A 27258-nucleotide genomic window follows, 5' to 3' on the forward strand; every position below is an offset into this window, starting at 1 on the left:
AAATATCAGGCAGTTTAAGTGAAATAAAGTGAAATGTACCTCATGTAGTTATGTGTAAGTATACTGGGGCATGTGGAGAAACTGTGGTATGTGAGTAATGAAATTGTGCTTGTTTTTATTCAGATATTGTTGGAGGCTCTGTCTCGGTGTGTTGCTGTATTAACTGCGTCCAGCAAGCCTGATGACATGGCTGTACAGGTGATGCCAAAACACATGATTTCCCTTTCCTTGTTGTCACATTTCTGTATGTGCACATTTTGATCTTGTCATTTTATCACGCTTTCTAAATGCCAATTGTACCACAGGTGTGCGGGCACATCTGTAAGTGCTACAGTGTAGCAGCTCAGTTTGAGGAATGCAGGGAAAAAATCATCGAAATGCCCAATATCATCCGAGACCTCTGTCACATCTTGTACTATGGAAAGGTCAGAGTCTTGCATCTTCTGTGTGTGCTTTATTCTTCTTTTTCTTTTCAGCAGTTTGAACTAAAAATAGCAATTTCCAATTTACACAGTGATTCATTTTCCTCCCCTCGCTTCCTCTCAGGGTCTCCCGAAGACTGCAGCCCTGACGGTTCAGTGCGTCAGCTCCTTTGCGGTGGATTTCTTCCTACAGACCCATCTGTACCACGCTGGTGTGCTTTGGCACCTGCTGGTCTATCTGTTCAACTACGACTACACTCTAGAGGAGAGTGGCGTGCAGGCTAGTCAGGACACAAACCAGCAGGAGGTCGCTAACAACTTGGCCAAACTCAGCCTCATAGCCCTGAGCCGTCTGGCAGGCTACACACCAACGCCACAAAGCCCTGATGGAAACAACCCTGTTTCAGAGACCAATGGCATAGAGGGTACGCCTCCAGAGAACCCCACTATCCGAAAGAGCTTAGCAGCCATGCTGACTCCATACATCTCAAGGAAGCTGGGCACGACATCTCCTGCTGAGGTCAGTTGAATATGTTGCTAAGTAGACATTAATGGACGTTGCTAAGCATCTGTGAGCAGAGGCCAAATGCTGTGCTCAAAGCAAACTTCTCTTTTTTGCATTCAGGTCTTGAAGTTGCTGAACAGTAACTCGGAGAATCCCTACCTGATCTGGAACAATGGGACACGAGCCGAGCTGCTGGAGTTCCTGGAGAGTCAGCAGGAGGGAAACATCAAAAGGGTAGGAATGACTTACAAGTGCTTTCAGACTGCCTTTCACAATAAATGATCCAAAACTGGAATGAATCACGCAACTTCTCTGGTTTCTTGGCAGGGAGAAAATGATAAAAGCTTTGGTGCTGAGTTTGTGTTCAGTGATCACAGCAAGGAGCTCATAGTGGGTGAGATTTTTGTCCGAGTCTACAATGAACAGCCATCTTTTCCACTGGAGGTGAGGAGAAGAAAGTATTAGACAATTAGGACCAAATTCAGGTTTGGACTTTTAGTAATCCATAAGTAACTTGTTTTACAATCTGTCTTCAGTACCCAAAAGCATTTGCAGCCAGTCTGCTGGACTATGTTGGCTCCCAGGCTCAGTACCTCAACACTCTACTGGCCATGAGTCAGAGTAACAAGGTAGAGTCCCAGCAGCACGCTGAGAGGCTTCGCTTTGCTGAGATGGCTTTAGAGGCCCTCCGTAATGTCATCAAGAACAACCCTGGTGAGCTACGAGACTAACTGCGGTTATGTTTATTTAAATGCTGTGAGTTTGGAGCTTCTTTCTAAGTATTTCTCTTGGTGTAATTACAGGATCGGAGTCGGAGTGCATCGGTCACTTCAAGCTGCTCTTCTCCTTGTTGCGGGTTCATGGAGCTGGTAGAGTGCAACAGCTGGTTTTGGAGGTAGAGATCAACAGGTCTTGGGTCCTTACATGTACTTACTGTGAATCCCAGAATCCCTGCATTGTTATCATATTGGTGTCTTCTGCAGGTTGTGAATACAGTGACATCAAATCAAGAGTGTGTGAGCAACATCGCTGAATCTCTGGTGTTGTCCAACCTTCTGGTGCTGCTGCACTCACTTCCTTCCAGTAAGAAGACACAACTGACTGTCATACTCTTTGTCTTTCCTCTTCTCCCTATCCCTGTAATGCATCTTCACACTTCAATACTCCTTTGTGTCCTTCAGGCAGGCAGATGGTGCTGGAAACCCTCTATGCACTCACGTCTAACACAAAGATCGTCAAAGAGGCAATGGCCAAAGGTCAGTGTTCTACTGTTTGTTTGTTTTTGTTGTTGTTTGTTTGTTATTGATTGCTGGCTACGTTTATCTGAATTTTGAATCACAGATGTTTCTGTTAATCTTTATGTCCTGCAGGTGCTCTGATCTATTTGCTGGACCTCTTCTGTAATTGCACACACCCCCAGGTTCGCACACAGACTGCAGAGCTCTTCTCAAAGATGACTTCAGACAAGCTGGTTGGGCCAAAGGTCAGATTGGAGTTAAAAAAATAAATGAAAGGCTTAATCAGTCTCATCTCCCTTTTACTTTATGATGCGTCATGACATATCGTCAACTCACTTTTGCTGTTTCATATTCTGCTTTCTCTTTTAGGTGCGTCTAACACTGATGCGTTTCCTCCCTGGTGTATTCATGGATGCCATGCGGGACAATGCTGAGGCAGCAGTTCACATATTTGAGGGAACGCACGAAAACCCTGAGCTCATCTGGAATGACAGCTCAAGGGAGAAAGTGTCTACTACTGTCCGGGAGATGATGCTTGAGTATGTGACAAACACTGTTTTAACCAGATAAAGAATAGTTAGACACTCTAATAGGATGTTTCATGTCTTGTACTAAATCACTTTAAATCTTTTCCAGGCACTTTAAACAGCAGAAAGATAATCCTGATGTGAACTGGAAAGTAAGTATGAGAACTCATTATTATAAGTTGGTGTATCTGTAGGAACTATGAATGTCAAACTAAACTCCTAATCTGTGTGCTCAGTTGCCAGAAGACTTTACAGTGGCTTATGGAGCCGGACAGGGTGAGCTTGAAGTTGGTGGAGTCTTCTTGCGCATCTTTATTGCTCAGCCTGGGTGGGTGCTACGCAAGCCTCGAGAGTTCCTGGTGTCACTTCTGGAAACCCTGACTGAGCTCCTGGAGAAGAACAATCCCAATGTGAGCTTCCTAACTGAGAAACGACTGTACAAATTTCTAGTGAATGCAGAAGTTAGACTTTTTCTGTCTTATTCTATTATCTTCTGCAGGGTGAGGCCCTGGAGACGGTTACCACAGCGGCAGTTTGTCTGTTCAGCACACAGTGCCAGCTGGCCGACCAGGTCCCTCCTCTGGGCCACCTGCCTCGGATCTTGGCGGCACTCAACCACAAGAACAATGCCGTGCCTAAGAGCTCCATCCGCCTCATCCATGTACTATCAGATAATGAGGTAAGAAACTAATTTTAATGCAAGACTACAAAAAATCAGAACCAGCCAGTTTAAATTTTTTATGTACAAGTGACACCTCACCCACATCAACTAAAATATGCTTTGTTTCGTGTAGCTGTGTGTACGGTCCATGGCTTCTCTGGAGACTATTGGCCCTCTGATGACCGGGATGAAGGTTCGGGCGGACATGGCTGGATTGGCTTGTGAAGCTCTCAACCGCATGTTCCAGAAGGAGCAGACAGACCTAGTTGCCCAGGTGCACTGTCACCTTTGTCACCTGTTATTATCCCTCACTGTGTTTCATGTGTCCTTAATGGAACTTTCTATAACAACTTAACAGGCTCTGAGGGTGGAGCTGGTTCCATACCTCTTGAAATTACTGGAAGGAATCGGCCTGGAGACGTTAGAAAACCCTTCAGCTACTAAGGCCCAGATAGTTAAAGCTCTGAAGTCCATGACTCGTAGTCTACAGTATGGAGAGCAGGTATGATCGGATTATTGAAGTCATCAAATGATTGGTATGATTTTTTTATATAACAATCAAATATTTAAACTCTTGCTTATTGCTTTTTTTCCCCACAGGTGAACGAAATTCTTGCAAAGTCTTCAGTATGGAGTGCCTTCAAAGACCAGAAACACGATCTTTTCATCTCAGACTCTCAGACTGCAGGTTACCTGACAGGTAAAGTTTTCCTTTTTACATATTAGAAGTGCTGATTAACCTGAATAACAAGCTAAACTGTTAAAATATAAAGTGCTTTAAAAGGTAAGTCTTCTGCATCTTTCTCTGAGCTGATGATGAATCTTAATGCTTTGCTTTACCCTAAAAAGCCAAAACACCTTATGGCTGACTCCTCACTTGTGCTTAAACCCAGCTGTCCTATAACTTCCTGGCTCTGCTCTTCCCTTCCTCTTTTTTCCTCCACATTTCCTCCTCAGGGGTTTCCACTCCTTCTCTCCTGGCCGCCAGCAGCCCACTGCGAGGTGGGCTCTAGACTCCTGAACTGGGCCCTCACAGCCCTCCTCTCTTTTGCTCTGATGCAGGTAGACTGTCCTGGCTCCTACCGTCATTCCTTTTCTCTTTACCTCCATCCTGGCTGCACATGCCATTCTCCATTCCCACCCATTTCATTTTACTCACACTGAAAATAATTCATTATCTCTTAACACCCATTCTGGATCCACAACAGTGTGTTGAAAACACAGGCAGCTTGTGTTATGTATGCAATATGTACCCAGCATTTAAAGAAATACAGATTTTTTTTAAAAAAAAGGCTGAAATGTAGAATTACAAGGGAAAAACATAGAAAATAGTTTTTAAAAAAAATCAGATTTTCTAGAAAATTATCAATTAGTCGTTTACATAGTAAGTAAATTAAGCCCATGGAAAACATTAAAGTCCCTGCAAAACATTGTAGCCAGTGTAGCGATCATCCCATCCATGCTTGATGTCTTAGTGTGTAGTACATCATTCTAGCTCCCCATTAGCCCTGCATCTATCCTTGTAATTTACATCTGAACTGTCTCTTCTGCCTTGCTGTCATATGTAGGTCCAGGAGTAGCAGGTTACCTTACAGCAGGAACGGGCACCACAGTAATGCCCAACGTCCCACCCCCTGTGGACAATGACACTGGAGACCAAGGCTGAAGGACACGCACAATGAAAGGCTCAGGCACCCAGAGTGCAGCTTCACGGCCGCAGCTCAGAGAGGGACTGTTCAGCTCCCCACATGGAGGGGATGTTGAGAGGAAAACAAAACAAAAGAAAAAAGAAGAGTGAGAGAGCGGGCCATCATTGACTGTCACCAAAACCTCTGCGACACCTCCTGCAGCGTCACTCTGCTTTGCCCCTTACAAATGACACTCAAGTCTTCAGAAATGCTTTGTTTTAATGGATGACCACATTTGTTTAGTTTCTGTTCTACTTTTCTTATTTCTTCTAATGACAGAGAAGACTTTACTTTTTGTATGAATATATTTTTTACTCTTGATTTTTTTTTTTTCATTAGACAGCCATGGGAAGACTGAGGCTTCTTTTTTGTTATTTTTTTTTTCTCTTTGGCATATCCTGATTGGCTACCTTAACCTTACATCTCCTTTGAGGCCTCATTTGTGACGAATAAGTGCACAGGACCTATCCACCACTGAAATAAACATTTTGTTTACCTGTCTATATTAACGCATTCTCATGTGGAAAAGAAAAAAAAAATCACGGGACATGAAGGATGTGTATGATTTCTCTGGCCTGTTTCTCCAAAAGAAAATGCCACTTTAACCCCTTAGACCTGCTGACCTCTGGTCTGCTTTGATCAGGTCACCTTCAGTCCTCTTCTGTCAAAGATGACACAGAGCTCTCATAATATCCAGCCTCTTTTTCCTCTGATCTTATTCATACTTCATTCTGCTCTCTCTTTGAAGGCTACTCTTTTCTGCCTCATATTTTTTAAAGTAACTCTCCCCCAGAATGCAAAAAGCACTAGAATATTTATGAGTGAATAATAACCACCTGAAATGAGCTTCTGCTGACATGACGAATGACATTGACTCTGATTACCAATCTATGTGAAAGACTAGTGCAATTTGTGAAATGTTCAATGTAATATTGCGTATATAAACTTTATATTGAATGTACATTGAAAAAAAAAATCAGTCGACACTTGTACATAAAATTTTAAGAATAAAAGGGAACCCACAGTGTTGTTCTACTTGTCTTTCCTGTTCACAATGTTTATAGATGTCAAGTCTGTTTATTGAGAGAGAGAGAGATGAAGGGGGGGCGTATATCAAAATATTTCTCAATCCAATTACTTTTGCAGTAAAATGTTTTTATACAAGAATCAATTTCATATATTTGAGACCTTGGGCAATATGGTTGTGCTTTGTTATAAACGCGAATGTTTTATAAAGTTATGTCGTTTATATTATGTCAGTCTATTTGAGAACCATAACTTTTCACGGATGTGGATATTGAATTTATAGTGGATTACACCAGCTACATAGATGCCATGAATTAGGGACTAGGTCTCACCTCACAAGCCTGACGGTAAGTCAAGGAAATTCATAAAAACTCAATACAGCTGCTATTGAGGGCAACATGAATAGGGAAAATGTGCTAAACATGACAACGGTTTTAATATATTTATGTCAAAATTTAAAAAAAGAAACAAAACAAGTCCCTTCAGTGAGGTTTTCAAGTTTCTAATTTTTAACACATTAATATATCGTTTATCATCCCCGATTCACTTTCTCGTGTCTGTAGCGGAACCTTTGAAACGTTCACTCCAGTCGGTCAGATTAGCAGGTAACGCCGGAAGTTGCGCCAAAGGCGCGAACACTATCAACAAAGATCACAATTTGTATCTCTAAACTGTTACGATTAAATTGTTTTAAAATGTATGTCAGTTAGTTAAACCCATATCTCGGGACTTTTGGTTGGACTGTTGGTTTAAGATAACATGAGCAGTGCTAGTTTTTGGATGTTTTTATGTTGTAACTGAGCTACATGCAGGTTTGAACGTTAGCTCGCAAGTTTATGTTGCGCAGCTAACAAAGTCAGTGTAGGCTTTCTAAAAAGTGACAGCAGCCTTCACAAGCTTCAACTCGCTGACAAGCCGCACTAACGTAAAACTAGCTCCCTATGACTAATCAGAGTTTATACTGATTCCCGTCGGAATACACAGGCTGTCTTTACTGGCGCTCTTGAGCTCTTCTATTAAAGGTAAGTAACTAGTAAGTTATTATTTTAAGCTAATAGCAGGCCAGTGTTGAATTTATGGCGGTGCTTAGTCATACCTTAATCTTTGTAGGTGATCATTTTTAATTTAGACGCTACTGCTAAGGCCAGCCACAGCCATTATAATAAATGCCAGGTCTTGTCACTGGTACAGGGTCACCATGTCTAAGGCAGAAAAAGAAGCCTTCATTGTGAAGTTTGTGGAAAGTGAAGGATCAAAAAAAGACTGTGCTGCCAAAGCTTATGAGGTAAGCTCTACTGCCCAGTCTTTCTTTTAGTGTTTACTGTCTCTTTGTTTTACAAATTTGTAATCATGTTTGTCTTCGGTTTATTCAGGCCATTTTGGAGCTGCAGTCTGAAAAACATTTGAAAACCATCACAGAAGATGATGTTTTGCGCATGGATAAGAAGGACAAGTCTCTGTTTGTGTTCACCAGTTTTACATCTCCAGCCTTTCTTCACTGCAAGAAGGTTGAACTATACACTTTTAAACAGTGAAATGTCACTCCTGAGGCTCTATCAGAGATTGACTCTTGTTTTTTGGATTTCCTGTGCAGCTTGGTTGCAGAATAGTGAGTCCACTGGTGGTGTTGTACTGCCTGCAGCAACAGCGTTGTGTCCCCAAAGCAGAGAAACCTGTCTATAACATGGCCATGGCTGATGTCACCATTTGCTGCACCAGCATGGACAGAGCAATACGGGTAAGAAATCCGGAGTCTGCTATATACATTTTAATGAAATATGAAGCACTGTGACATGTTTATGTCCATACTTTCTCTCACACTCCAGGAAGAGCTGATGGATCTGGTGCAGCTCATGGGTGGACGGGCCTATTCGGATCTAAACGTATCTGTTACACACCTGATTGCAGAAGAGGTGGGCAGCAAAAAATACCTGGTAGCAGCCAGCCTCAGTAAACCCATCCTGTTGCCTACGTGGGTCAAAGCCTGCTGGGAGAAATCACAGGATAGGTATGTATTGTGATTTACATGGCTACATCTATTAAATACATGAAGACTTGTGTTTCCTGTTTGGTACAAATTCACATTTTAAATCACTGTACATTTACAAAAACATGAATGATGTCTTTGTACTCCTTTTCCAGTCTTTTCAGATATACAGACCTGCCCTTAGAGGACTACCTTTGCCCTGTGCTGCGTGGCTGTAGTGTTTGTGTGACAGGTCTGTCCAGCACAGAGCGCAAAGAAGTACAAAGACTTTGTGAGCAGCATGGGGCCAACTACACCGGTCAGCTCAAAATGAATGAGTGTACACACCTCATCGTTAATGAACCAACAGGTAAGTCACCAGTATTTTAAAAAAGTGATGTAATGCCATCATTTGTGTGTCATTGATTGTTATCAATCGTACTTGGTTGTAGGTCAGAAGTACGAGTGTGCTCGGAAGTGGAATGTGTATTGCGTTTCTTTGCACTGGCTCTTTGACAGCATAGAGAAGGGCTACTGTCAAGATGAAAGCAGGTACACTGTGGAGCGCAATGCTTCAAAAACCACTCGGCCACACACTTCCACACCTACTGGTACCAGTAAGAAGGACGGTGAGTCGCATTTGATAAGATGAGAAAGGTTTACCACAATAATTCAGAACCTGTTTTTCTTTAATGATTAAAGAGTTATGTTTTTCATCTCCAGAGGGTCCATCACTGTTGGGCTTGAGCAACATTTCTGTGAACACTAGCAGGACAATAAACGACACGGCTCTCACCAATAACAGCACTGTGAGCCACCTGGAAGCTCCAGACCCCATAGAGAGTCTGGATCTTACCGTGTGCCCTGCTGATGATTTATTGGATGGCTGTAAGGTAAGTCGATGGTCTGCAGTTTTCTTTTTATATAGATTTTATGTATTTCCCCTTTCATTTCTGTAGTTGAATTTAGTTGAGTCTATAAATGATAAACTTAAGGCTTTCTGTCACTTTGTGTTAAATGTCACACAGCTGTATCTGTGTGGCCTGCCAGGGAAGAAACTGGAGAAGTTACGGCGTCTTGTAAATGCTGCAGGAGGTCTGCGCTTCAACCAACCCAGGGAGGAGCTCTCTCATGTGGTCATGGGCGAGCTGGACCAGGACCTCAATAATTTTCTTTCCAAAGCAACTCACAGGTCTGAACTACAGAGCTTTTAATAACCTTCATGATATTTATATCCTCTGTATTAATACAATAACTTGGAGATTCTAATGTTTCCCTTCATACCAAAATATGTTTGGTTGGACTGCATAATAATAATTTACACTAAAGGCTATTACACACTGAGAAATGGAGATTCTAGGTTTATCCAATTCTCAACAGAATTCAGCAACAAGGGAGAATTGCGTGGTTTGATCCAGGAGTCAAAGCTGGATCCTGGCTGCTTTTTGCCCACTTTAATATCCTTTCTGCATGTATTAAAACAGCAGCTTTATAGTAAAAAAAAGTCCAGATGCTAATGGGTCCATCACCCACTGACTCATTATAATACAAAAAGTAAGTCAAAGTAACCATTGAAGAGCTAAAATCTTATATTAAACAAGAATTTGAAACATTTGTCTTTAAAATAGTTGGTCGTCTCAGCTCTTAAACACAGAATGTTGGAAAAAAGAGGTAATGTGACTTTTTGTAAGTTGTTGTTGGCCTCATTTAAAATGAGGATTAAAAAAAAGTTTATATTTTACCCATCTAACATTTCCACACACACTTTTTCAATATAGCCTTCAAATCTTTCCCCCATAAAGACGACATTTAATGAGCTTCCCTGTACCCTTAATGACAAGTTTTGTCAGCATAGGTCAATAAAAATGTGGTTTGATGACAATTAGAACAGGGTCTTAAATCTTATCTATCTTCAACTACATCCCAGCTTTTTGGATGTCAGCATTCTCAAAAAAATTAAAAACACAAATATGAAAAAAGAAAGGCAAGGATTAAGACATAATATGGTTAATATATAACTTGTGTTTTCTCCTCTGTAATTCACAGGCCCCATGTAGTAACAGTACAGTGGCTAATAGACAGCTTCTCAAAGGGCACTCTGCTCCCAGAAGCCAGCTACCTCCACCCTGACTGTCTGCCTCCTGCTCCAGCTGATGTAGTGGTACCGGGTTACCACACTGCCAAATCCCGGATCTCAACTGGTCCGCCCGCTGGCAGCCCGAGCACTCCGGGGGGGAAGAAAGCAGACGAGGATCTACTGTCACAGTACATGGATGATGACCCTACAGTGAGTAAGTATCTGTTGCTGACAGTGTTTGTATGGGATCAAGAGTCTGTATAAGGCAGCTGAATGAATAAGATTCAGACTTAGGTTAGTTTTACATATTGGTACAGATGCTCATATCCTTTTGTGTTCCAGTTGATATGCCGCCTCCACCACCAGCAGAGAGTAAAAGCAGGAAGTCCATTAGTACAGCTGCAGAGCCCGAACCTGAACCCTGGGTACCAAACCACACTAATGGGACAGAATCCACCCTGCAGGAAGCCAGCGAGGCGGGACTGTTTTTCGGGAAACGTTTCCTTCTTGTGGGGTTTGGTACGGAGGCCGAGGCGCAGCTCTCTCTCCTGGTGACAGAACATGGAGGCAAAGTGCTGATGGGCCGCTCCCGGGTTGTAGCAGACTATGCTGTGGTCCCTCTCTCGGGGTGCTCAGTGGAGGCCACAGTGGAAGAGGTGGTCACTGATACCTGGCTGGTAAGTTTACAGATTTGTTAACGGTGCTCCATGTTGTGAGAGTGTCTTATGCTTCTGATTTATCTATTTCTCTCATTAAACCTCAGGTCATGTGTGTGGAGAAGGAGTGTGTCCTGCAGCTGTCCTCCCACGCTTTGTTCACTCCTGTCCCAGTGATGGACGGACAGTTTCCTCTCAAAGATTGCGTCCTCTCTTTCAGCCAGTTCACCGGAGCAGAGAGGGAGTCTTTGGTGGAGCTGGCCAAGCACCTTGGAGCCGAGTAGGACTACCTTACATGCACCAGTCGTTGTGTTTAAGCATAATATCCATAAACATTAATTACTACAGGAATATTTGATTAAACTTTTTAATTAGCTGGTATTTGCATTTATTATTATGCATGAACACCCAATGTGAAGCCAGTTGCTTTGTGTTCAGAGCAGTAATGAGGATGAATTTCTGTCTTCTGTACATTTTTCTATCTGTATGTGCTCCTGAGCAGTAGGATGATACAGCTGTTTAATAAAAGAAGCAGCAGCCCTGGCCTGTGTGCATTGCTGTAACTTAAATTCACTCGCTCTGCTGCATACTTTATAGCCCAGTCCTGCTGCTCATTAGGAGATATGCGTGTTAAATCTTTAAATTTGTTTTGTGTCTCCTTGCTGCAGTGTCCAGGATTATTTTGTGCGCCTGGCCAACCAGAAGAAAGGCATGCTGGCCAGCACTCATCTGGTGCTGCAGAGCCCCGAGGGCACAAAGTACCAGGCAGCAAAAAAGTGGGGGCTTCCTGCTGTTACCATGCACTGGATACTAGAGTCTGCTCGAACTGGGAAAAGAGCAGAGGAGGGAAGATTTTTAGTTGATCTGCCACCCTCACCAGGTTAGATAGCTAACTTTGCTAGATCTGTTTTGTGATCTGTAATTCTTACCACACGATTAGAGTTATAAATTACTTTAAATTAAACCGTATGATGGAGTTTGGCTGGAGTTTTAAGAGGCATTCATTTGTAGCACCAGTTGGCCTGATTGCTAATGACTGTCACCAGAGATTTTCCTGGCTAGGGATGGGTCTTCATAAGAACGATAGTTTAGTTTAGTTTTTATTGGTTTTTAATTTTAGTTTAGTTTTAGTTCCAGTTAGCTTAATTTTTTTAGCATAATATCGGAGGTGTTCAGAGAGATGTCAGGGATAGAAGTACAGAAATCTGTCTGTTTTCCTATTGTTTCTGACAACATTGATTAATGCATGTCTGTTATATCCATTTCCAAAAAACAAAACACAATTAACAAAACTGTTTAAAGAAAAATAATCGTCTTATTTCAGCATTTGAAATTTTATTTTGGCATTTGTGTAAACCTTTCTGGTAAGCACCAAAAAATCCCTCCATGCTGGGAAAACCCTGACAACAGAATGAGTGCATTATGTTATTAAATGTAATTGTAGACTCAAGTTTGTCTAGTGTGTCATTGCTTCTTTATGAGACTGGCTGTTTTTATTTTGTTCTTCCACAGAGAGGGATGAAGAGAGTTTTGTAGGTGGTTCGCAGAAACAGGTTATGCCTCCACCGGCTCGCTCCTCTCCAGAAATCCCTTTGCTGGGTCCCCGGAGCGGTAAGGCTGTCACTCCTCTGGATTTAGGCCGCTTTCAGAGCAAAGTGTTCCGATCTGTTTTGGATGAGATGAAGCCCAAAGAGGACATCAGCACCCCAAAACAAAACCAGGAGGGTGGCAGAGGGAACCCACCACAGAACGAGGCCTCCCTGCAGCTGGACACCCCTTCTCGTTTCCTCAACCGAGACCAGCTCTTCAGGCCCTCTTTTAACGTCAAGGTTGGGATTCGCTGAGCAGCTTACACTTATGGCATTTCATGTTTGCTGATATTTGATTAATGTTTCTCTAAATATGTGTATTTATATTATTTAGGATGCACTTGGAGCTATGGAAACTCCAGGTGGGGCATTGAAGCCAAGAGAGAGGGTTGAGACTCCACTCACTGATGTCATCAACAGGAATCTGAAAGTAGCGCTGGCCAATAGCACCCGCAATAATGTCTCAGAAATGCAAGCAGTCTCTGCCAGTCCCCAGCTTGCAAAGACAGCTGAGAAGGAGGTAAACACTAGTACTGCTATACAAATGTGTTAGAGCCTGGTGGTTACAGAGCCACAGCACATCTTAACGATTATCAGTGTTAGATTTAAGTACACACAGGTCTTCATTTTCCAATCACAAACATAACAACTCAAAAGAAAGACGGACAAAAACAATACGGTGTTTGCGTGTTAGAGTCCACGAAAAGAAGCTGGTCCCCTGAATGGTGTTGTGATCTGCGTGGGAAAGAAACTGAGCAAAATGCAGAGTGAACTAAACGCCATTGCTGCCTCGCTTGGAGCCGATTTCAGGTTTGTAAACTTCACTTAAGAGATTTTTATTTTATTTCATTTTTTTTTAAACCTTTCTTTAACAATCCTGGTGTTATCTGTCATCACTTTCCCTTTATTCTAAGCTAAGCATGCCTTCCCATTCTCAGCATTTTAAAACCACAGAATGAGAATTTAATTTTTGGTTTTACCTGTTTGTTCTCATTTTGTCATCATATGATTTTTAGAGATGACAGTTTTTCATTTTGATTTCCTTCAAGTCTGAGCAATAAATCAATTGCGTAAACTGCGCTTACACAAGGATTAAGGCCAAAGTCTAATGCTTCCAAATCATTATGACACTTGCACAAAGAATTGGGTGAAATATTTTGTTTACTTTTTAAAGTTTAGTGATCAGTAACCAATCAATGTTGTAAGAAAGTCCTGGAAAGTAACACTTTATCAATGTATTTTATTTTTTGCAAATATGATGCAAACAGTACAAACATATCTTTGCTAACGTCTTTTCAGGTGGGCTTGTGACGATACAGTAACACACTACATTTACCAGGGCCGTGTGGGGGACAACACCCGGGAATACAGAGGAGTGAAGGAGAGAGGGCTCCATGTGGTCTCCCAGTACTGGTTGCAGGCGGTGGGTTTCCCAGTAGTGTAAACATCAGCATTTTCTCACTGATTTATTTCTAATCATTTGTGACATTAAGTCTGCTGTATAAAAGTGATACTGTGTTCGTGTTATTTGAAGTGATAAAAGGTAGTGTAAAAAACACAGTCTACTGTTGAAGCCCATCCCAGTATTTACTGAGTAAGAGGCAGGCATCAGCTGATCTGTAGAAAATTAACACACACACATGTTAGGAAACAATTCAGTCTTTAGTTTCTTTCAACCTGAGCACATAAACCATGCCTATAAAAGGATTAAGGCCAAGGTTCAAGCCACATGCTTCTGTTTCCTTTGCTTAAACAAGCATTTAAAGAAATTACGTCTTCATAAAGATTCACAAAGCCGCATTAAGATGCAATTGATTTCATTTGGGTATTATTTGTATTCTCCTGCAACATTTCCCCCGGGCGAAGCAATTAGCATCTCATCAAAAGCAGAATACTAAATGAAAAACAGCTTTGATGTGTAAATTCAGACGCAGCATCGTTTCAGTCGTGTGTCTCCTCATAATCATCTTATTTAGTTAACTTTTGGTGTCTAGATAAATACTGTGTGCAGTAACACATTTCTGTTTTCCTCCTGTGCAGTGCGCTGATGAGCAAAGGCACGTCCCGGAGTCTCTCTATCCTTTCACCTACAACCCTAAGATGAGTTTAAACCTGAGCCAGGTGCCCAGCAACTCTCAGAGGTCACCACCTTTAACACGAACACAACGCAAAGACATCAGGGAGACGAAGGAAGACGAGGTGCGTCTGATTTGAAAGTCACAGTTAGTGGGGGATCTGTGTTGGTTTAGAATAGAATTTCTCAGGAAAATCAGGATGTATTGTTCAATTAATGCTGGGATGTCTCAATTATCTTTCTTTTCCTGTTTAATTAATCTTTAATTTTCTTTGTTGCAGTCTGTGCACAACCCCACAGAAGAAGCTGCAACCCAACGCCGTGTGAGTGATGGAAGCACAGACCAAGAAGAGATGAATGATAGCACAGAAAGGAGGGGTGAGTGTCTTTTCTGTTGCTGGTAATTAACTCCACTGAGCTTCTGCATGTACTTGAAACGAGTCTGAGACTCAAGGCTACTTATCACGCATGAGTTGTGTCCCTGATCGAGAAAGATATTCGGATCTGGGTTAGTTGCTTCGAGAAGATCATGTCTCACAGTTTTTTGTTATTTCATTATTTGACATCAGTTTATGAGGAAATTTGTAAAATTTCAAATTTTGCTCTATGGAAATGTTTGGGTCTCAGGTTAGACTGATTCTAGAAGTTGATCATTTCTGAGGTGGGCCAAGCTTCACCACCAATCTGCAAATCTGTCCATAACTTTTGGAGTAATCCTGACAAACCAAACCTGTCACAGAAGTAAAAGCAGGTCTTCAGGATACATGGTTATATATGAGGTTTACATATTTTTGCTATCCTGATATTTTAGAAACGCTAGAGATGAGAGAGAACCTGCAAAGACAACTGCAGGAGATCATGTCAGCCACTAAACTGACGACAGGGAGGCGTACCTCAGTCAGGCTCGCTAGGATGGGATCCGGAGGGGCAGACTCGGGCCCACACACACCCGAAGGGAGCAGAGTTGGACGGAGCGGTAACAGACGGACTCTAGAAGCTCTGAGGTATGAAAGAAGCTGCTTATGTTAAAACTAAAAGAAGCTTGAATCTCTAAGGAATCTGGCAGCAGCTCAGGGTGTTTTGCAGTGTCCACTATAAAACATTTAAAGTGCTTTTTTATTTGTTTTAAATAAGCGGAAGGGGCTGTATGTATGTTTGGGTACAGAGCTATGGTGACAGCAGAAGAAATGCTAGATATTGTCATTTTACTTACAGAAATATGTTAGCAGTAGGGGCACATTGAGTTTTGAAAAGTTCTATTGTGTTGAAATGAGGATCTAAACCATATAAATACCATAGATGGTATTTTTTTTGGCTTCACCTAGCTGACTGCTCTGTGATTTCAGGGTTCCTCGAGAAGCGGCTATGGACATGAACACAGAGCCATCCCAGAGTGAACAGATAGTTTGGGACGACCCCACAGCCAGAGAAGAGAGGGCCAAGCTCGCTGATAATTTACAGTGGCCTGGAAGCCCATCGCAGCACTCTGAGCCTCTCGCTCCCGCTCCAACTGCAGACAGCGGACAGCAGCTAAGGGACTCCATGACGGACTCAGAGCTGGTGGAGATGGGTAAGGAATGAGGATCCAGCTGCACCAACTGTTTGAAAGCCTACAATGGGCTAAATTACAGGTTTACACCTACCTGGACAGATAAAGAAGATTTTGAACTGTGAATCATGCAAATGAAAATAAAAGGTCTAAGCTCTGGAAGGACTTGGAGATACAGTAAAGAAGTGATGCATCTTAGTATAGAGCTCTCAAGTTAGTCTCAGGTCTATTTAAAGTCTGTGTATGCATATAATAGGGAAACACTGTTTCTGATATTTTGGCAACATTTCACCGTTGTTGCTCCCGCAGCTGCTTGTGACGTCATTGACCAGCACATGAACAAGAAAGTCCTGACGCCTCCTCCCGAGGAGCCAGAGAATGACATCCTCACTCCTAAAGCTCCCAGCATTGCCTTTCCTCTCGCCATGCCCGCAGTAGCACCAGAACCACAGGTGAAGGGTTCGAAATTTGTACTGACAACAACACGTGAAGCTTTAATCTGGTCTAAATGAAATGTAATTGCTCAGCATTGTGTAACACTTCTCTCCACTTTCCTGCGTTATGCAAACAGCTGCATGTTTGTGCTTTTTCAGTTACATAATAATGAACTGATCATTTGTACTGCGCAGTGTACAATCTGTATGTCTCTTTCAAGCAAAGTACTAGTGCTAAAAGGTTGTTTATTTTTCTCAGGAGAAGAAGAAGGAAGAAAAACAGCCACCCAGATTTCAGCTGTCCTCCCTCAGCCCCCAGGAGCGCATTGATTACAGTCACCTCATAGAGGAGCTTGGTGAGTCTCCCATCTAATTAGCGATCTAACGTTGTTTCATCGTGCTGCAGTACAAAAGGCAGCACATCACAGGCTGGAAGTCAGAGGAGCTAATCCCTGATGACTATAACTGAGGATCTGCCTCCAGGATATGGAAGTAGTTCCTCCAGCACTGTTTCCTCTGACAAAAAAAGCATTAATCAGATCTTCACTGGTCATGACAAATTATATCATTATTAAAACTTTCACAGTGTATTTCTGCCTCAGCGCATCTTAATAGCTTAATAGCTTGACAGCCGTTCATCTGCTAGGCTTTAAACTTGGTGGGTGTATTGCTGGGAACCGAAATAAGTGGAGTGTTGAGTTTGAGGTTGTATATTCATAAACGGTTCCCATATATTGGATAAAGCTTTACTCCGTTACCAGCATTTCCCCTACAGGGACTGCTACCTGTGTGTGAGGAAGTGACAAACACACCCCTGCACAAACAGACGTGTTTGTTTGGCTGTGTCTCTGTGAGGCCATTTACTGACAGTACAGCATTCTCAGTCCTCTTACACATGAGTTTAACCTTCACTAATTATTGGCAAACCCTAAACCAAAACTAAACCTGTTTCAACCAAACAAAAAGTTGCATTCAAACAATGTCTGCTACACTGGTAATGTTACATTTACTTCATCAGCCATAAATGCTGAAAAACCAGTCTGTTTCTCCACCGTTTTTGAGTTGCACATCTTCTCTTTCCATCCTGTAGAATATGAAAATACTCACTGGGGTCAGGGATCACATGTGAGGTCATGGAAAATGTGCTGTGATCCAACCTTTCGAGCTCCAACCCAGTTTACCAGTTTAAAATAGGTGCACAGATGGTGACTATCCATGGTGGTGGAAACATGTTATCAGAGGGTCTGATAGAGTCAGTGGATAAGGATAAACTTCATATTTATATTGCATTTTCATGCCATTCTGTTATCAGTGTTGTAGCCATAATCCCTGCACAGGCCAAGTGTACCGTGTGTCTAGTTTTCTGTCTGTCTGTTGCTGTAGGTGGTGTAGTCTTGGATAAGCAGTCTTTTGACCCCAGCTGCACACACATCATCGTCGGGACACCCTTGCGTAATGAGAAGTACCTGGCAGCGATGGCAGCTGGGAAATGGATCCTGCACCGCTCGTACCTGGAGGCGTGCCGCTCTGTGGGTCTCTTCATTCAGGTCAGAATCTGAAGAGCAATCTTGGCCACAAGTAAATATGATAGAAAGTCTGGGAATGTGGAATATAAGCGCTCGGATAACACCAATACCTTCGAGCAGAGTCCTTCATGCAAGTATCACCACACAATAGTCATCTTAGGCTGTTATTTTAGACTAGACAAGGAACGGGTCACTTCTAATAAAAACCACACAAAAGGTTTTCTTGACTTTTCCCCAAAAATCTCCAAATCTGTGATCTAGGAGGAGGAGTTTGAGTGGGGCAATAGCTCCATCCTTGACGCATTGCCCTCCATCACCTCCCAACAAAAGAGACTAGCGTTAGCTGCCATGCGCTGGAGAAAAAGCCTGCAGGGACACTCTGAACACGAGGTACGACCAGGCTCATACACACAATAAACACCATGGCTCTGAGGCATTTTGTGTTCTATAAACAGGCATTTGTAATTTTCAGGGCGCCTTCAGTGGATGGACAGTCATGCTGAACATTGACCAGAGCAGAGAATCGGGATTCAGGCGGTTGCTGCAGTCTGGCGGGGCGAAGGTTTCTCGGTGCTTTTCTTTTATGAGGCACATCCAGCAGTATGCAGTCTTTAGCCAAGATAGATTAGCATCCTATAAGTGTCTTAAAACAGCAACAGCTTCAGTAGGTTGATATTTATTTTCTGATATAATCTGTAGAAATGTCTGTGATGGAAAATTTGGAATTCTTAATAAAACTGAGCTAGTGAGTCAAAAGAAAGCGAGGAAAAAAATAAGAGCTAAGAAGACGGGGCTGTTGTTTTAGATGGAGGTAAATAACCATCACAACAATATGCTGAAGGGGAAAGAATTGTGTTGTTTGCAGGTTTACGTTTGTCTGCTTCATTTGACTTCTTTCCACAAACACAGCAAACACAGTCTGTCATTTCTCTGCAGGTCCTTCCCGGTCCCTCCCCATCCCTGTACAAAGAGGCCACACATCTTTTTGCAGACTTCAGTCGACTCAAACCCGGAGACTTCAGAGTTGATGTTTCAGAGGCTACCTCACAAGGAGTCACATGCCTGAAGCCAGAATACATTGCAGACTATCTCATGCAGGTTAGCAGGGCTCTTCATTTATATATTCTCTTATGTCAGCTGAGTCTGATGCTGAATTTCTCACTTGAAAGACGTTTGATGTCTTCCATGTTGAAGTCCACACAAAATTGAATGTTAAAGATGGATTTTTTAGCAACAGCCTTTTTTGTCCCATCTTTGCTTAAGGAGCCAACACCACCCATCGAGCTGTACCACCTGACTGAAGCTCCCTCTGAAGAAGCTCCAGGCACACCGTCACGTAAACGTAAAGCAGCAGCAGAGACCTCCAGGCTGAAAAAGAGCCGTGTGAACTGAAGTGCAAGTCTTAAATATTTTCAACACTGTGAAAGTGATTGTAAAAAAAATCCCTATTTTTTATTACCTCTATGAAAATAAAATAAATGTAGCACCTGTATTGTAATACTGGATTTTTCATAGAGCACCCTGCAGCTGCTGCTTGCGCCGAGACTCGGCTTGTGATGGATGAGTTAATGAACGTCTGCAGGAAATGTTGAGTCACGTTTTGTAATTGCATGCGATGCTACTTTCTGGCCTGTAGAGGGCAGTAGTGTGTCATTATTGCATGCCTCAGATCTGATTTCTCAGCAGCAGAATGTAAACTCAAGTCTCTAAAGTGCTGTTTTAACTTCTATATATTTAATAACTTTACTTATTGTTTAGGTTTTTTTGGAGGGGTTTAACCAAGTCTTCTATGATTTTTTTTTTTTCAAATGTCCTGTTATAAGTGTGTATTGTTAACTTTCTTTCTTTTGCAAAATAAAACCTGCCTCTGTATTTATTGAGAAATCATCCTGCCTAAGGCAACTTATTAACTTAGAGTCTCTGACAAATTTTGTCAAATTGACATGTTTCTTGCCCTTCCACTGATTATAGCCCATTTGCATCATCTGTCGACCCCCCCCCCAGTCCAGTAAACACCAGATTTTGTTTACTCTGTTCATGTAGGCCTCTGGTACACTGATGTGTTGCTTCATACCAGGGTGCCAGCTGAGGTTCGAGGCCTCGGTTCTCTCCCATAAGATGGTTAAGTGGTTTAACCTCGTAATAGATGGACCAGCTGACCGCCTCCCCACAGATTCAGTATTTAGAAGTGTGGGATTAGAGGAGGAATCCCGACAGGGAATGTGGAGGGAAACATGACTCAGATCCCAGTGGGCAGCTTAAGGTCGCTCATAAAGTTTGGCAAGTTTCAAATTTTACAACCAACTAATTTTAAAATGTTAATGGTAATAACCAAACCATATTTAATCAAACTGCATATTATAGGGCAAAGGGCCCGTTCTTGCACACTGCACATACCTGTGAGCTGTGAACAAGTCAACCCTTGAGTTGTGGATTGTTAAAGTTACTTATTTTTAAAGGTGTGAAAATGTAGTATTTCTTAAAGAAAAAAACATACTGGAGATGGAGTCTGCAGTCTTGTGTTCCCCAGTGAGAGCCACTGAACAGCAATAAACTTACATTTTAAGCTAATACAGTTTTTCCTACAGGAAAGGCAAGGGTTAAATTATCATATAACTTATATAGCTGTTAACTTTATGCTAGCATAGCCAATATCATAGTCAGAAAATGCGGCTCAAATATCAGGTATATGGAAGATGAAGACTGCCAAAATAAAATAAAATAAAAACCCTAAATGACAAAGCTAAATTATAATGTATGAGGAAGGCATGTTTAATGTAGCTTTGCACCGATGTTTAACAACTAATAACATAATTTAATACAAAAGAGCAAAAGCAAAGTAGATAAAGATAAAGCAACCCCCCCGCCCCCAAAAAAGAAAAAATTAAATATAGAAGCGGATATATAAATTATGTAATGCCTACAACATTTTATTTAATGTTGTATTTTCATGTTTTGAGTCTTAAGTTAGTTTTGTGAACATGCAAGCTGGGGAAAAATGCCAGTGGAAGTGGAAATTTTGGGTTATTATTTCAAAATTTCAAGATTTTTGAGAGATTAACACGAAATTTTAACCTAGTTCTACTTGGTAATGATCAATTAATAAATAAATAAATGAAAAAAAAAAATCACCGTGGGAACAAGCTTCCATAGATGGGGAGCCAGTATAAGTCCTGCACTGAATCACACTTTCAGCAGTGATGGGAAACATTTCAGTGCTTATTTATTAGTTTTTGTGTATTGTATCAATTTATATCAAATAGTCAGTTATGATTTAATTAACTAAATGTTTTCACAGAGCTAAATCATGCCTGTGATGTACTTATTTTATATGTCTGTAAAAAACCGTAAAATAATTAAAAAGCAATGTTTGCTAATAAGTCTATTAAGCCAGTAATCAAGGCAGTATTTTCAGTGTTTCTTTCTCTCTTTTACACTTTGTTCAGGAGTTAACGCATCGTTTCATAAACCACTGCAGCTCATAAAAATCCCGGAGCTCTGCAGCCGGACACGACAACGATATTAATATTCACCGGTCTCGCTCCAGGAAGTGTGGATGTCTGAAACAGTTTTCCATCAACAGGTGTCCCACAGAGGTGGACCAACGTCCCACTTTGCTGACTGGCAGTTGGCCAAGAGTTCAGCTTTACTGACGTTTCACTGCGTCACGCGGTCCTCTTTCTATAAGCTAACTTTAGGGTTTTCCTGTTGGGACGGGGGATTTCAGCGCGACCCTGCGATCAGGGAGGAAAACTCTGCAGCAGTCCTCATTAAAATTCCCAGTCCGTACGCTCACCACGAGAACCTCCTGTGGTGGGTGGCACCGGCGTCCTGCGCGCCTCTTAATTGCGCATCAAGCATTAAGGGGAGATCACAGATCACAGTTTCATTACCCGTGGCCGCGGATTACGCTGCCTTGAGGCTGGGAGGGGGTTGCTTCACGTCCCGCTATTTACGGCGTCGGGGCTGAGAGAGGAAAGGTGGACGCAAAGGGGTCCAGAGGTCCAGCGAAGGGTGGCGCCCTGCGCATGTTGTAGTCCAGCGCCTGGACGCACAGTGCCGCTTCCCAGGGGCCGGGGGACCCACAGCGACACGGTCGGCTCCTGCAGTCCGCTGCCTGGGCTCCACTGGCTTCTCGCTGCAGCTCATGATTCGGACATTTCTGCGCGGGGACTGGCAACATGTGCGCCCGGATGGTGTGAAGTGTGACACGGCGGCTTTTGGGTTGCATTTCTCTCGGATACGCCGAGCAGGCTGCCCGACGTTACGGCGCACCTTGTGCAGTAGGTAAGTCGGCTACATCTTCATCCCTGTACTTCAGATTACACACATCACCCTCCAGCTGCTCTGCGCATCCGGCGTGTTTTATTGATCGCTCTTACCTCTGCTTATCGATTATGTTAAACGTCCGATTTGTTGAAATCTGCTCACGGTTTCCGGGCAATTATGATCAGCGGTGACAGACACGAAGGTCTGGGCTTCAAATCACTGTCAGTGCTGCAGAACATGTCACTGCAAGATATCCTCATTCATGCCCTATCAGCTCAGAGCATCAATAATGCATTGCACTATGTGAATATTGATATCAAGACTGGAAAATGCCATCGTCAGAAGTTGAGCTCGTGTTGCTTTCTGGAAAAATCATCATGTAATTGAGGAATAGTTTTTATTTATTTTTTTTATTCTGTGTGATCTTAGCCTTAAAATGCTTGAAAATCCTCTAAAATGAATGAACATTATCACTTAATAAAACATCCCTCAATGGTTTTAATGGACTTTTGGTGACACTTAGTTCTTGAAGAGAGTAGAGATTGATTCGTCCATTTTTTTTTTTTTTCTTGGATAAAGTTTGTGAAGACAATGAAAGCCTTGAGTCTTCCAGCTTGATGATCTCTGTCCCGAGTGCTTTATTTCTCAGACAACATGGGCAGAAACAAAGGAGATAATAGAAGAAACTCTCTTAAAATGCCATAGTGCCAAGAACAAACTGCATCACCAAATACACCATTGGAGTGTGGAGGTTCAGCTTTGTTCAAGAACAGTGGGTTTGTATAGAGAACAGTTTAAAGTGTGTGCTAATTGAACCTGCCGGCCACTCTCCCCATTGTAACGGGAATGTTTGGTTGCTCGTCCTCCACAGAAACCCCCCACTCCTTTGTTCTGGGGGGACAATCCTCCAGTGCCATGTGTGCAATGGTTTGGGGGGGAGGGAGCAGGGTCAGCAGGAGTATTGACATCTGCGGCTGACAGCTTCCTCGGTGCGAGCTGACATGCTGTGATACCATGAATGCGTATTAGGAAACATATGAGCACAGCACTTAACACTAATGAGGACATTTATTCTTTGTCCATGATGCTTGGGCACCAGTTTTACATAATACTGCTGTTTTTGTCATTTGTCTAATGTAACTAGAAGTAAGGACAGTTATTCGTGTCACGCGGCCACTCAGTTTAAAGCTTGGCTTCAGTTAGCATCAAGAGTTCAGAGACCTTTTATTTCTCAGCATTTTTGGACTTAATTAACTGATTGATTGTAGTTGGAGGTTGATGTTAAACCACATCGAGTTTTAGTCACAGTATCCCAAATCTAGTGCTCAAACTGGGTAATTAATTGATCTGGTAACTTCATATAACCTGAATTATTAGTACAGCATTGTAGTAGATCAACTGTTTGTTGTTTTGGGCAATTTAGGGAACAGTTGTTTAGATATTTGAGCTTTCTTCTTTTTTTCTTTTCTCCTCATATTGTCAGGTCTTATAATATTAGAAGTGATCTCTGTTGTGAACTGAATTGAGTAAGTGCCTTAAATCTGCATTATTCCTGTTGGCCAATAGAGTGGCGACTACTCTGGTTACAGAAAGCAGTCATTGTTTAGAAGTTTACAGGAAAATTACTCTGGTATTCACTTGATCAAGACCTCAGGAAACACCTTTCTAGTGAGTTTATGCTATCACAAGTTTGAGATCTTATTTAACACAACAGGATATACTTTATTTTAAAGTAAAATAGATGATTATTTAACATATGGTTTTAGGGTTTGAGTAATTCTTCTGCTAATATTGCATTGAGTTTGCTCTGTTCTTGGCTGTTCTTGGCTAGGAGGTGATATAGACTTAAAATTATATCCAGGTATTTAAAGGAAATAATGATTTTTATGGTTATGTAGGGAAAAAGGACTGAAGGATGTTTTATCAATGGAGTTATAGTTGCAAACAAATTAAAGTACATTTTCATTTCTTTTACAGTGAGCTACTGTGATTGATGATAGACTACTTAGTACAAAGTGTGAGTCTATCAAGGTACCAGCAGCAGCATTGTAGTGCAGTAGTAGTGACACAGCATAAGTGAAATCGAAGCACAAAAGTAGCCTACGTAGTATTTTACTCGGAAATTTTATGGAAAACTTTAACACTTTAGTTTAACAGTAACTAAAGTAGCTTAACCTTGTACATAATGAGGAGATGCACAAAATTATCACACAATAAAACAGAAAAAAAGGAAATGGAAACATATGGCATCGCTATGTCATTGATGTTGTCATATGACACCTTTATCAATGGTCATCACGGATGATAATGATATAGCACAGCCCTGTTTCTCAGTCTGTATCTTTACTCAGAAGACAAAATAGTTATGGCCTGATTGGGGCTCTAAAATCAGAGCCTATAATGGGTAATGTCACAGTACATCTTGTATGTACAGTCTTTGCTAAAACACCAAATATTGAGAAGTAAATTTAGCCCTTTTTTCCATCTGTTCTCAGTTTTTACTCTATGTTATTCATGTTTCTGTCACCCGCGATTGCTCAAAGGTAGAAAGCCTCCAAAAACCTGTTCAAATACATAAACTGCTAACAATAGGAGTTACATGACAGGTTACCGCCCACAAATCCTGCCACTTCTTTCTGATCCCTGTATTATTATGAAGGTCAAAGTGTCGGTCATTTCAACGCCTTTCTACTCCTATCTACTGTCAACTTTAGAAGGAAATTGCAGTGGCCAGGAGCTGAACAGAATCCACAGCTACTTTCTTATCAGAAATGTCAGGAAAAGCCAACATTAACACCGAAAAACAACCAGAAAATATCAGCTATCACATCCAGAGCTGCACACAAATTTATCAGGGAGTTTCCTGGGAAAGGGACATCTGGTTTCTGACTCTTGCAAACTGAAAGTCAAACTGATGGGAACGTTTTAAGGGAATGTGGCTATGGCGGTGTGAGCTGGTCCTGTGCTTGTAAGCAGGCGTCCCTCATGACTGGTAGAGAATGGTACACTATGAGTTGGAATGCGGCCCTCATGGGCCCCTCACGCTGCACATTATGCGTTCTAAATGGACTTTGCACCTTCCTCCAGTCCGACAAAACAGCAAGTGGCCAAAACAGGATTTTACCTTAGCAAAGGGAGGAAAGCCAGCCAGCATGCGCCTGTGTTTCTTTTCCTGTGTTCTCTAAATGCCATCCAGTATTAACGAAGGCCCCTTAGCTGCTTTGGAAATTACTTTCATTAAACCGAGAGGGGGTTCATAAACAGGAACTACAGGGGAAGGTGCCACGCTGAAAGAAACCAAAAGCAGCTCTATTCAACCTAGAAGAAAAATAAAGTGTACCCCAGAGCCGGTTATGATCCTATCAGTTAAAGAGTGCTCCCATAGGACCAGAAGGAGACGGGGCTCGAGAAAAACAGCCTGACTTCTAAATAAAAAAAGAAGAAAGGAAAGAAAAAGCGGCTCTCTTTCAGGGTGTTGACATTTGAAATCCAGCATATTGTATATAGTAGTATCAGAACAGGCTCTATTTGCCCACTGGGGGGTATCAAAGTGAATAATATACCATGTGGTGCCTCAGGTAAACAAAGGGTTTCAGTTCTTGGCAGCAGCAGAAGACCCACCTGCCCACAGCAAGCAGAGGTCACAGGAAATTCAAACAGAATGGTAATGAATAACTAACCATTACGATGATTAAAGGGGGGCGACGGGCACGGGGAGATAAGTGTGTGGGGACCGTCCGAGCATGAGGTGTTTACAAGAGGAATTCCTCGCATTCCCCAGCTGCAGTCATGCCACTCCAATCTGGACCTCCACCCACTGATCCACTGATGGTCACCCTCCATACCAAGAGGGACCCAAGGGGCGGAAAAGGGTCCATAAGCTCTATCAAAGTTAAAAGCTGCTGCGAATGTGTTGTGTAAGAGGGGTTAACGATATTGATGGCTGGTGTCTGGAGCACTAAAAGCTCCATAAAACGACAGAGAGAACAATGCCAAAATCTTTTGTTTTCCACACAGTCAGTCTACTGCAAAATGATGGTGCTTTCAGGGGGTTTAGCTTGATCAACTTTGTTTGATAGCTCTGCATGTTTAACATCCCCAACAGCAAACGTGCTATTTTTAGACCAGCTGTCAGACTGGCTCTAGGGATGAAAATGTTGGTCTGTTTTTCAGTCCACAACAATGCTCAAGACTGAAATATATCCAACACTGTTGTTGTGAAAGCTAGCTCAGATATTCATTGTTCTCAGCAGATGCATGCTAGTCACTGTCCTGATATTTACTCCAGTATTTCTAGTACCTATTTTGTCATGTATGTCAAAAAATGCTGTAAAGTGCTGTGTCAGATAATCTGTAACAAATTATGGACATAGGTTTTGTGTCTTAAAAAGTGAAGCCAGTCCTGAATTTGCCTAAATTTCCATTTTTTAAACATCCTGCAGGGGATAAAAAAAAATGAAGTCTAATAGTAAAGAAGCCTAAAGGAAAACGATCATTCGTCTCAGCTGATCCGTAAATATTTTCTGTACGAGTTTTATGATCTCAGTTCTTGGTTATGAGTCCTGCTGAATGCAACATTATATTCATTTAGTAAAATATGACCTTTTTTAGAGCCACTCCTTAAAGCTAAGAACAGGAAGCTTAGGATACAATTAACGTGGGCTCACCACAATAGGACAATGGAAGAGTGGAAAAGCGTTCCATGGTCTGAAGTGCCTTGATTTCTGCTGTCTCATTCAAATATTATGGCCATAAACAACATGAAAACATGGCTCCATCCTGCCTTGTATCAATGGCTCACATTGCTGGTGGTGTAATGTGTGAGGGATATTTTCTTGGCACACTTTGAGCCCCTTAGTACCACCTGGGGAATATTGTTGCTCACCCTATCCATCCCTTTATGACCACAGTATATCCATCTCCTGGTTTCGTGAACATGACAGTGAGTTCACTGCACTAAAAGGCCTCCACAGTCACCTGATCTCAATCCAGTAGAGCACCTTTGGGATGTGGTGGAACAGGAGACTCTCATTATGGTGGTACAGCAGGCA

At 42.1% G+C, this 27258-nt stretch overlaps 3 protein-coding genes across 7 annotated transcripts in view; all 3 read left to right on the forward strand.

Moving 5' to 3' along the window:
- The window catches only part of dnajc13 (DnaJ heat shock protein family (Hsp40) member C13), a 31073-nt gene extending 25008 nt beyond the window's left edge, over positions 1-6065 (forward strand). For 3 of the 4 annotated variants that reach the window (XM_025910250.1, XM_025910251.1, XM_013277496.3), the window contains 18 exons: positions 124-198; positions 306-425; positions 547-942; positions 1048-1161; positions 1255-1371; positions 1464-1641; positions 1731-1822; positions 1911-2010; positions 2109-2183; positions 2298-2410; positions 2535-2704; positions 2802-2844; positions 2929-3102; positions 3192-3371; positions 3487-3627; positions 3712-3855; positions 3954-4053; positions 4922-6065. In XM_025910250.1, coding sequence (XP_025766035.1) covers positions 124-198; positions 306-425; positions 547-942; positions 1048-1161; positions 1255-1371; positions 1464-1641; positions 1731-1822; positions 1911-2010; positions 2109-2183; positions 2298-2410; positions 2535-2704; positions 2802-2844; positions 2929-3102; positions 3192-3371; positions 3487-3627; positions 3712-3855; positions 3954-4053; positions 4922-5019 — 2430 coding nt within the window. In that variant the 3' untranslated portion in view covers positions 5020-6065. Of the gene's footprint in view, positions 1-123; positions 199-305; positions 426-546; positions 943-1047; positions 1162-1254; positions 1372-1463; positions 1642-1730; positions 1823-1910; positions 2011-2108; positions 2184-2297; positions 2411-2534; positions 2705-2801; positions 2845-2928; positions 3103-3191; positions 3372-3486; positions 3628-3711; positions 3856-3953; positions 4054-4310; positions 4416-4921 lie in introns of all 4 variants that reach the window. The other variant, XM_025910252.1, reaches the window with a different exon arrangement.
- A 591-nt stretch (positions 6066-6656) lies between these two features.
- On the forward strand, positions 6657-19825 carry topbp1 (DNA topoisomerase II binding protein 1). 2 transcript variants are annotated; one of them, XM_025910193.1, is made up of 28 exons: positions 6657-7089; positions 7259-7352; positions 7441-7575; positions 7662-7805; positions 7894-8075; positions 8210-8403; positions 8486-8662; positions 8757-8926; positions 9062-9225; positions 10080-10324; positions 10453-10787; positions 10874-11046; positions 11435-11646; positions 12279-12595; positions 12690-12875; positions 13050-13165; positions 13655-13778; positions 14396-14554; positions 14711-14807; positions 15241-15433; positions 15776-15999; positions 16288-16430; positions 16675-16768; positions 17796-17959; positions 18200-18328; positions 18411-18602; positions 18875-19036; positions 19202-19825. In XM_025910193.1, the coding sequence occupies exons 2-28, from the start codon at positions 7266-7268 to the stop codon at positions 19328-19330; spliced, it is 4647 nt and encodes a 1548-aa protein (XP_025765978.1). In that variant the 5' UTR covers positions 6657-7089; positions 7259-7265; the 3' UTR covers positions 19331-19825. The 2 variants fall into 2 exon arrangements, with proteins under 2 accessions (XP_025765978.1, XP_005449067.1); XM_005449010.3 differs by having other exon boundaries at positions 6658-7089; positions 18411-18500.
- Positions 19826-21602: 1777 nt separating this feature from the next.
- The window catches only part of tmem108 (transmembrane protein 108), a 58666-nt gene continuing 53010 nt past the window's right edge, over positions 21603-27258 (forward strand). The window contains exon 1 of the mRNA XM_005449009.4: positions 21603-22225. The gene's annotated coding sequence lies outside the window, so the exon portion shown is untranslated. The remainder of the gene's footprint in view (positions 22226-27258) is intronic.

The sequence above is a fragment of the Oreochromis niloticus genome, linkage group LG9 (genome assembly GCF_001858045.2).
Source record: "Oreochromis niloticus isolate F11D_XX linkage group LG9, O_niloticus_UMD_NMBU, whole genome shotgun sequence".
Lineage (NCBI taxonomy): Eukaryota > Metazoa > Chordata > Actinopteri > Cichliformes > Cichlidae > Oreochromis > Oreochromis niloticus.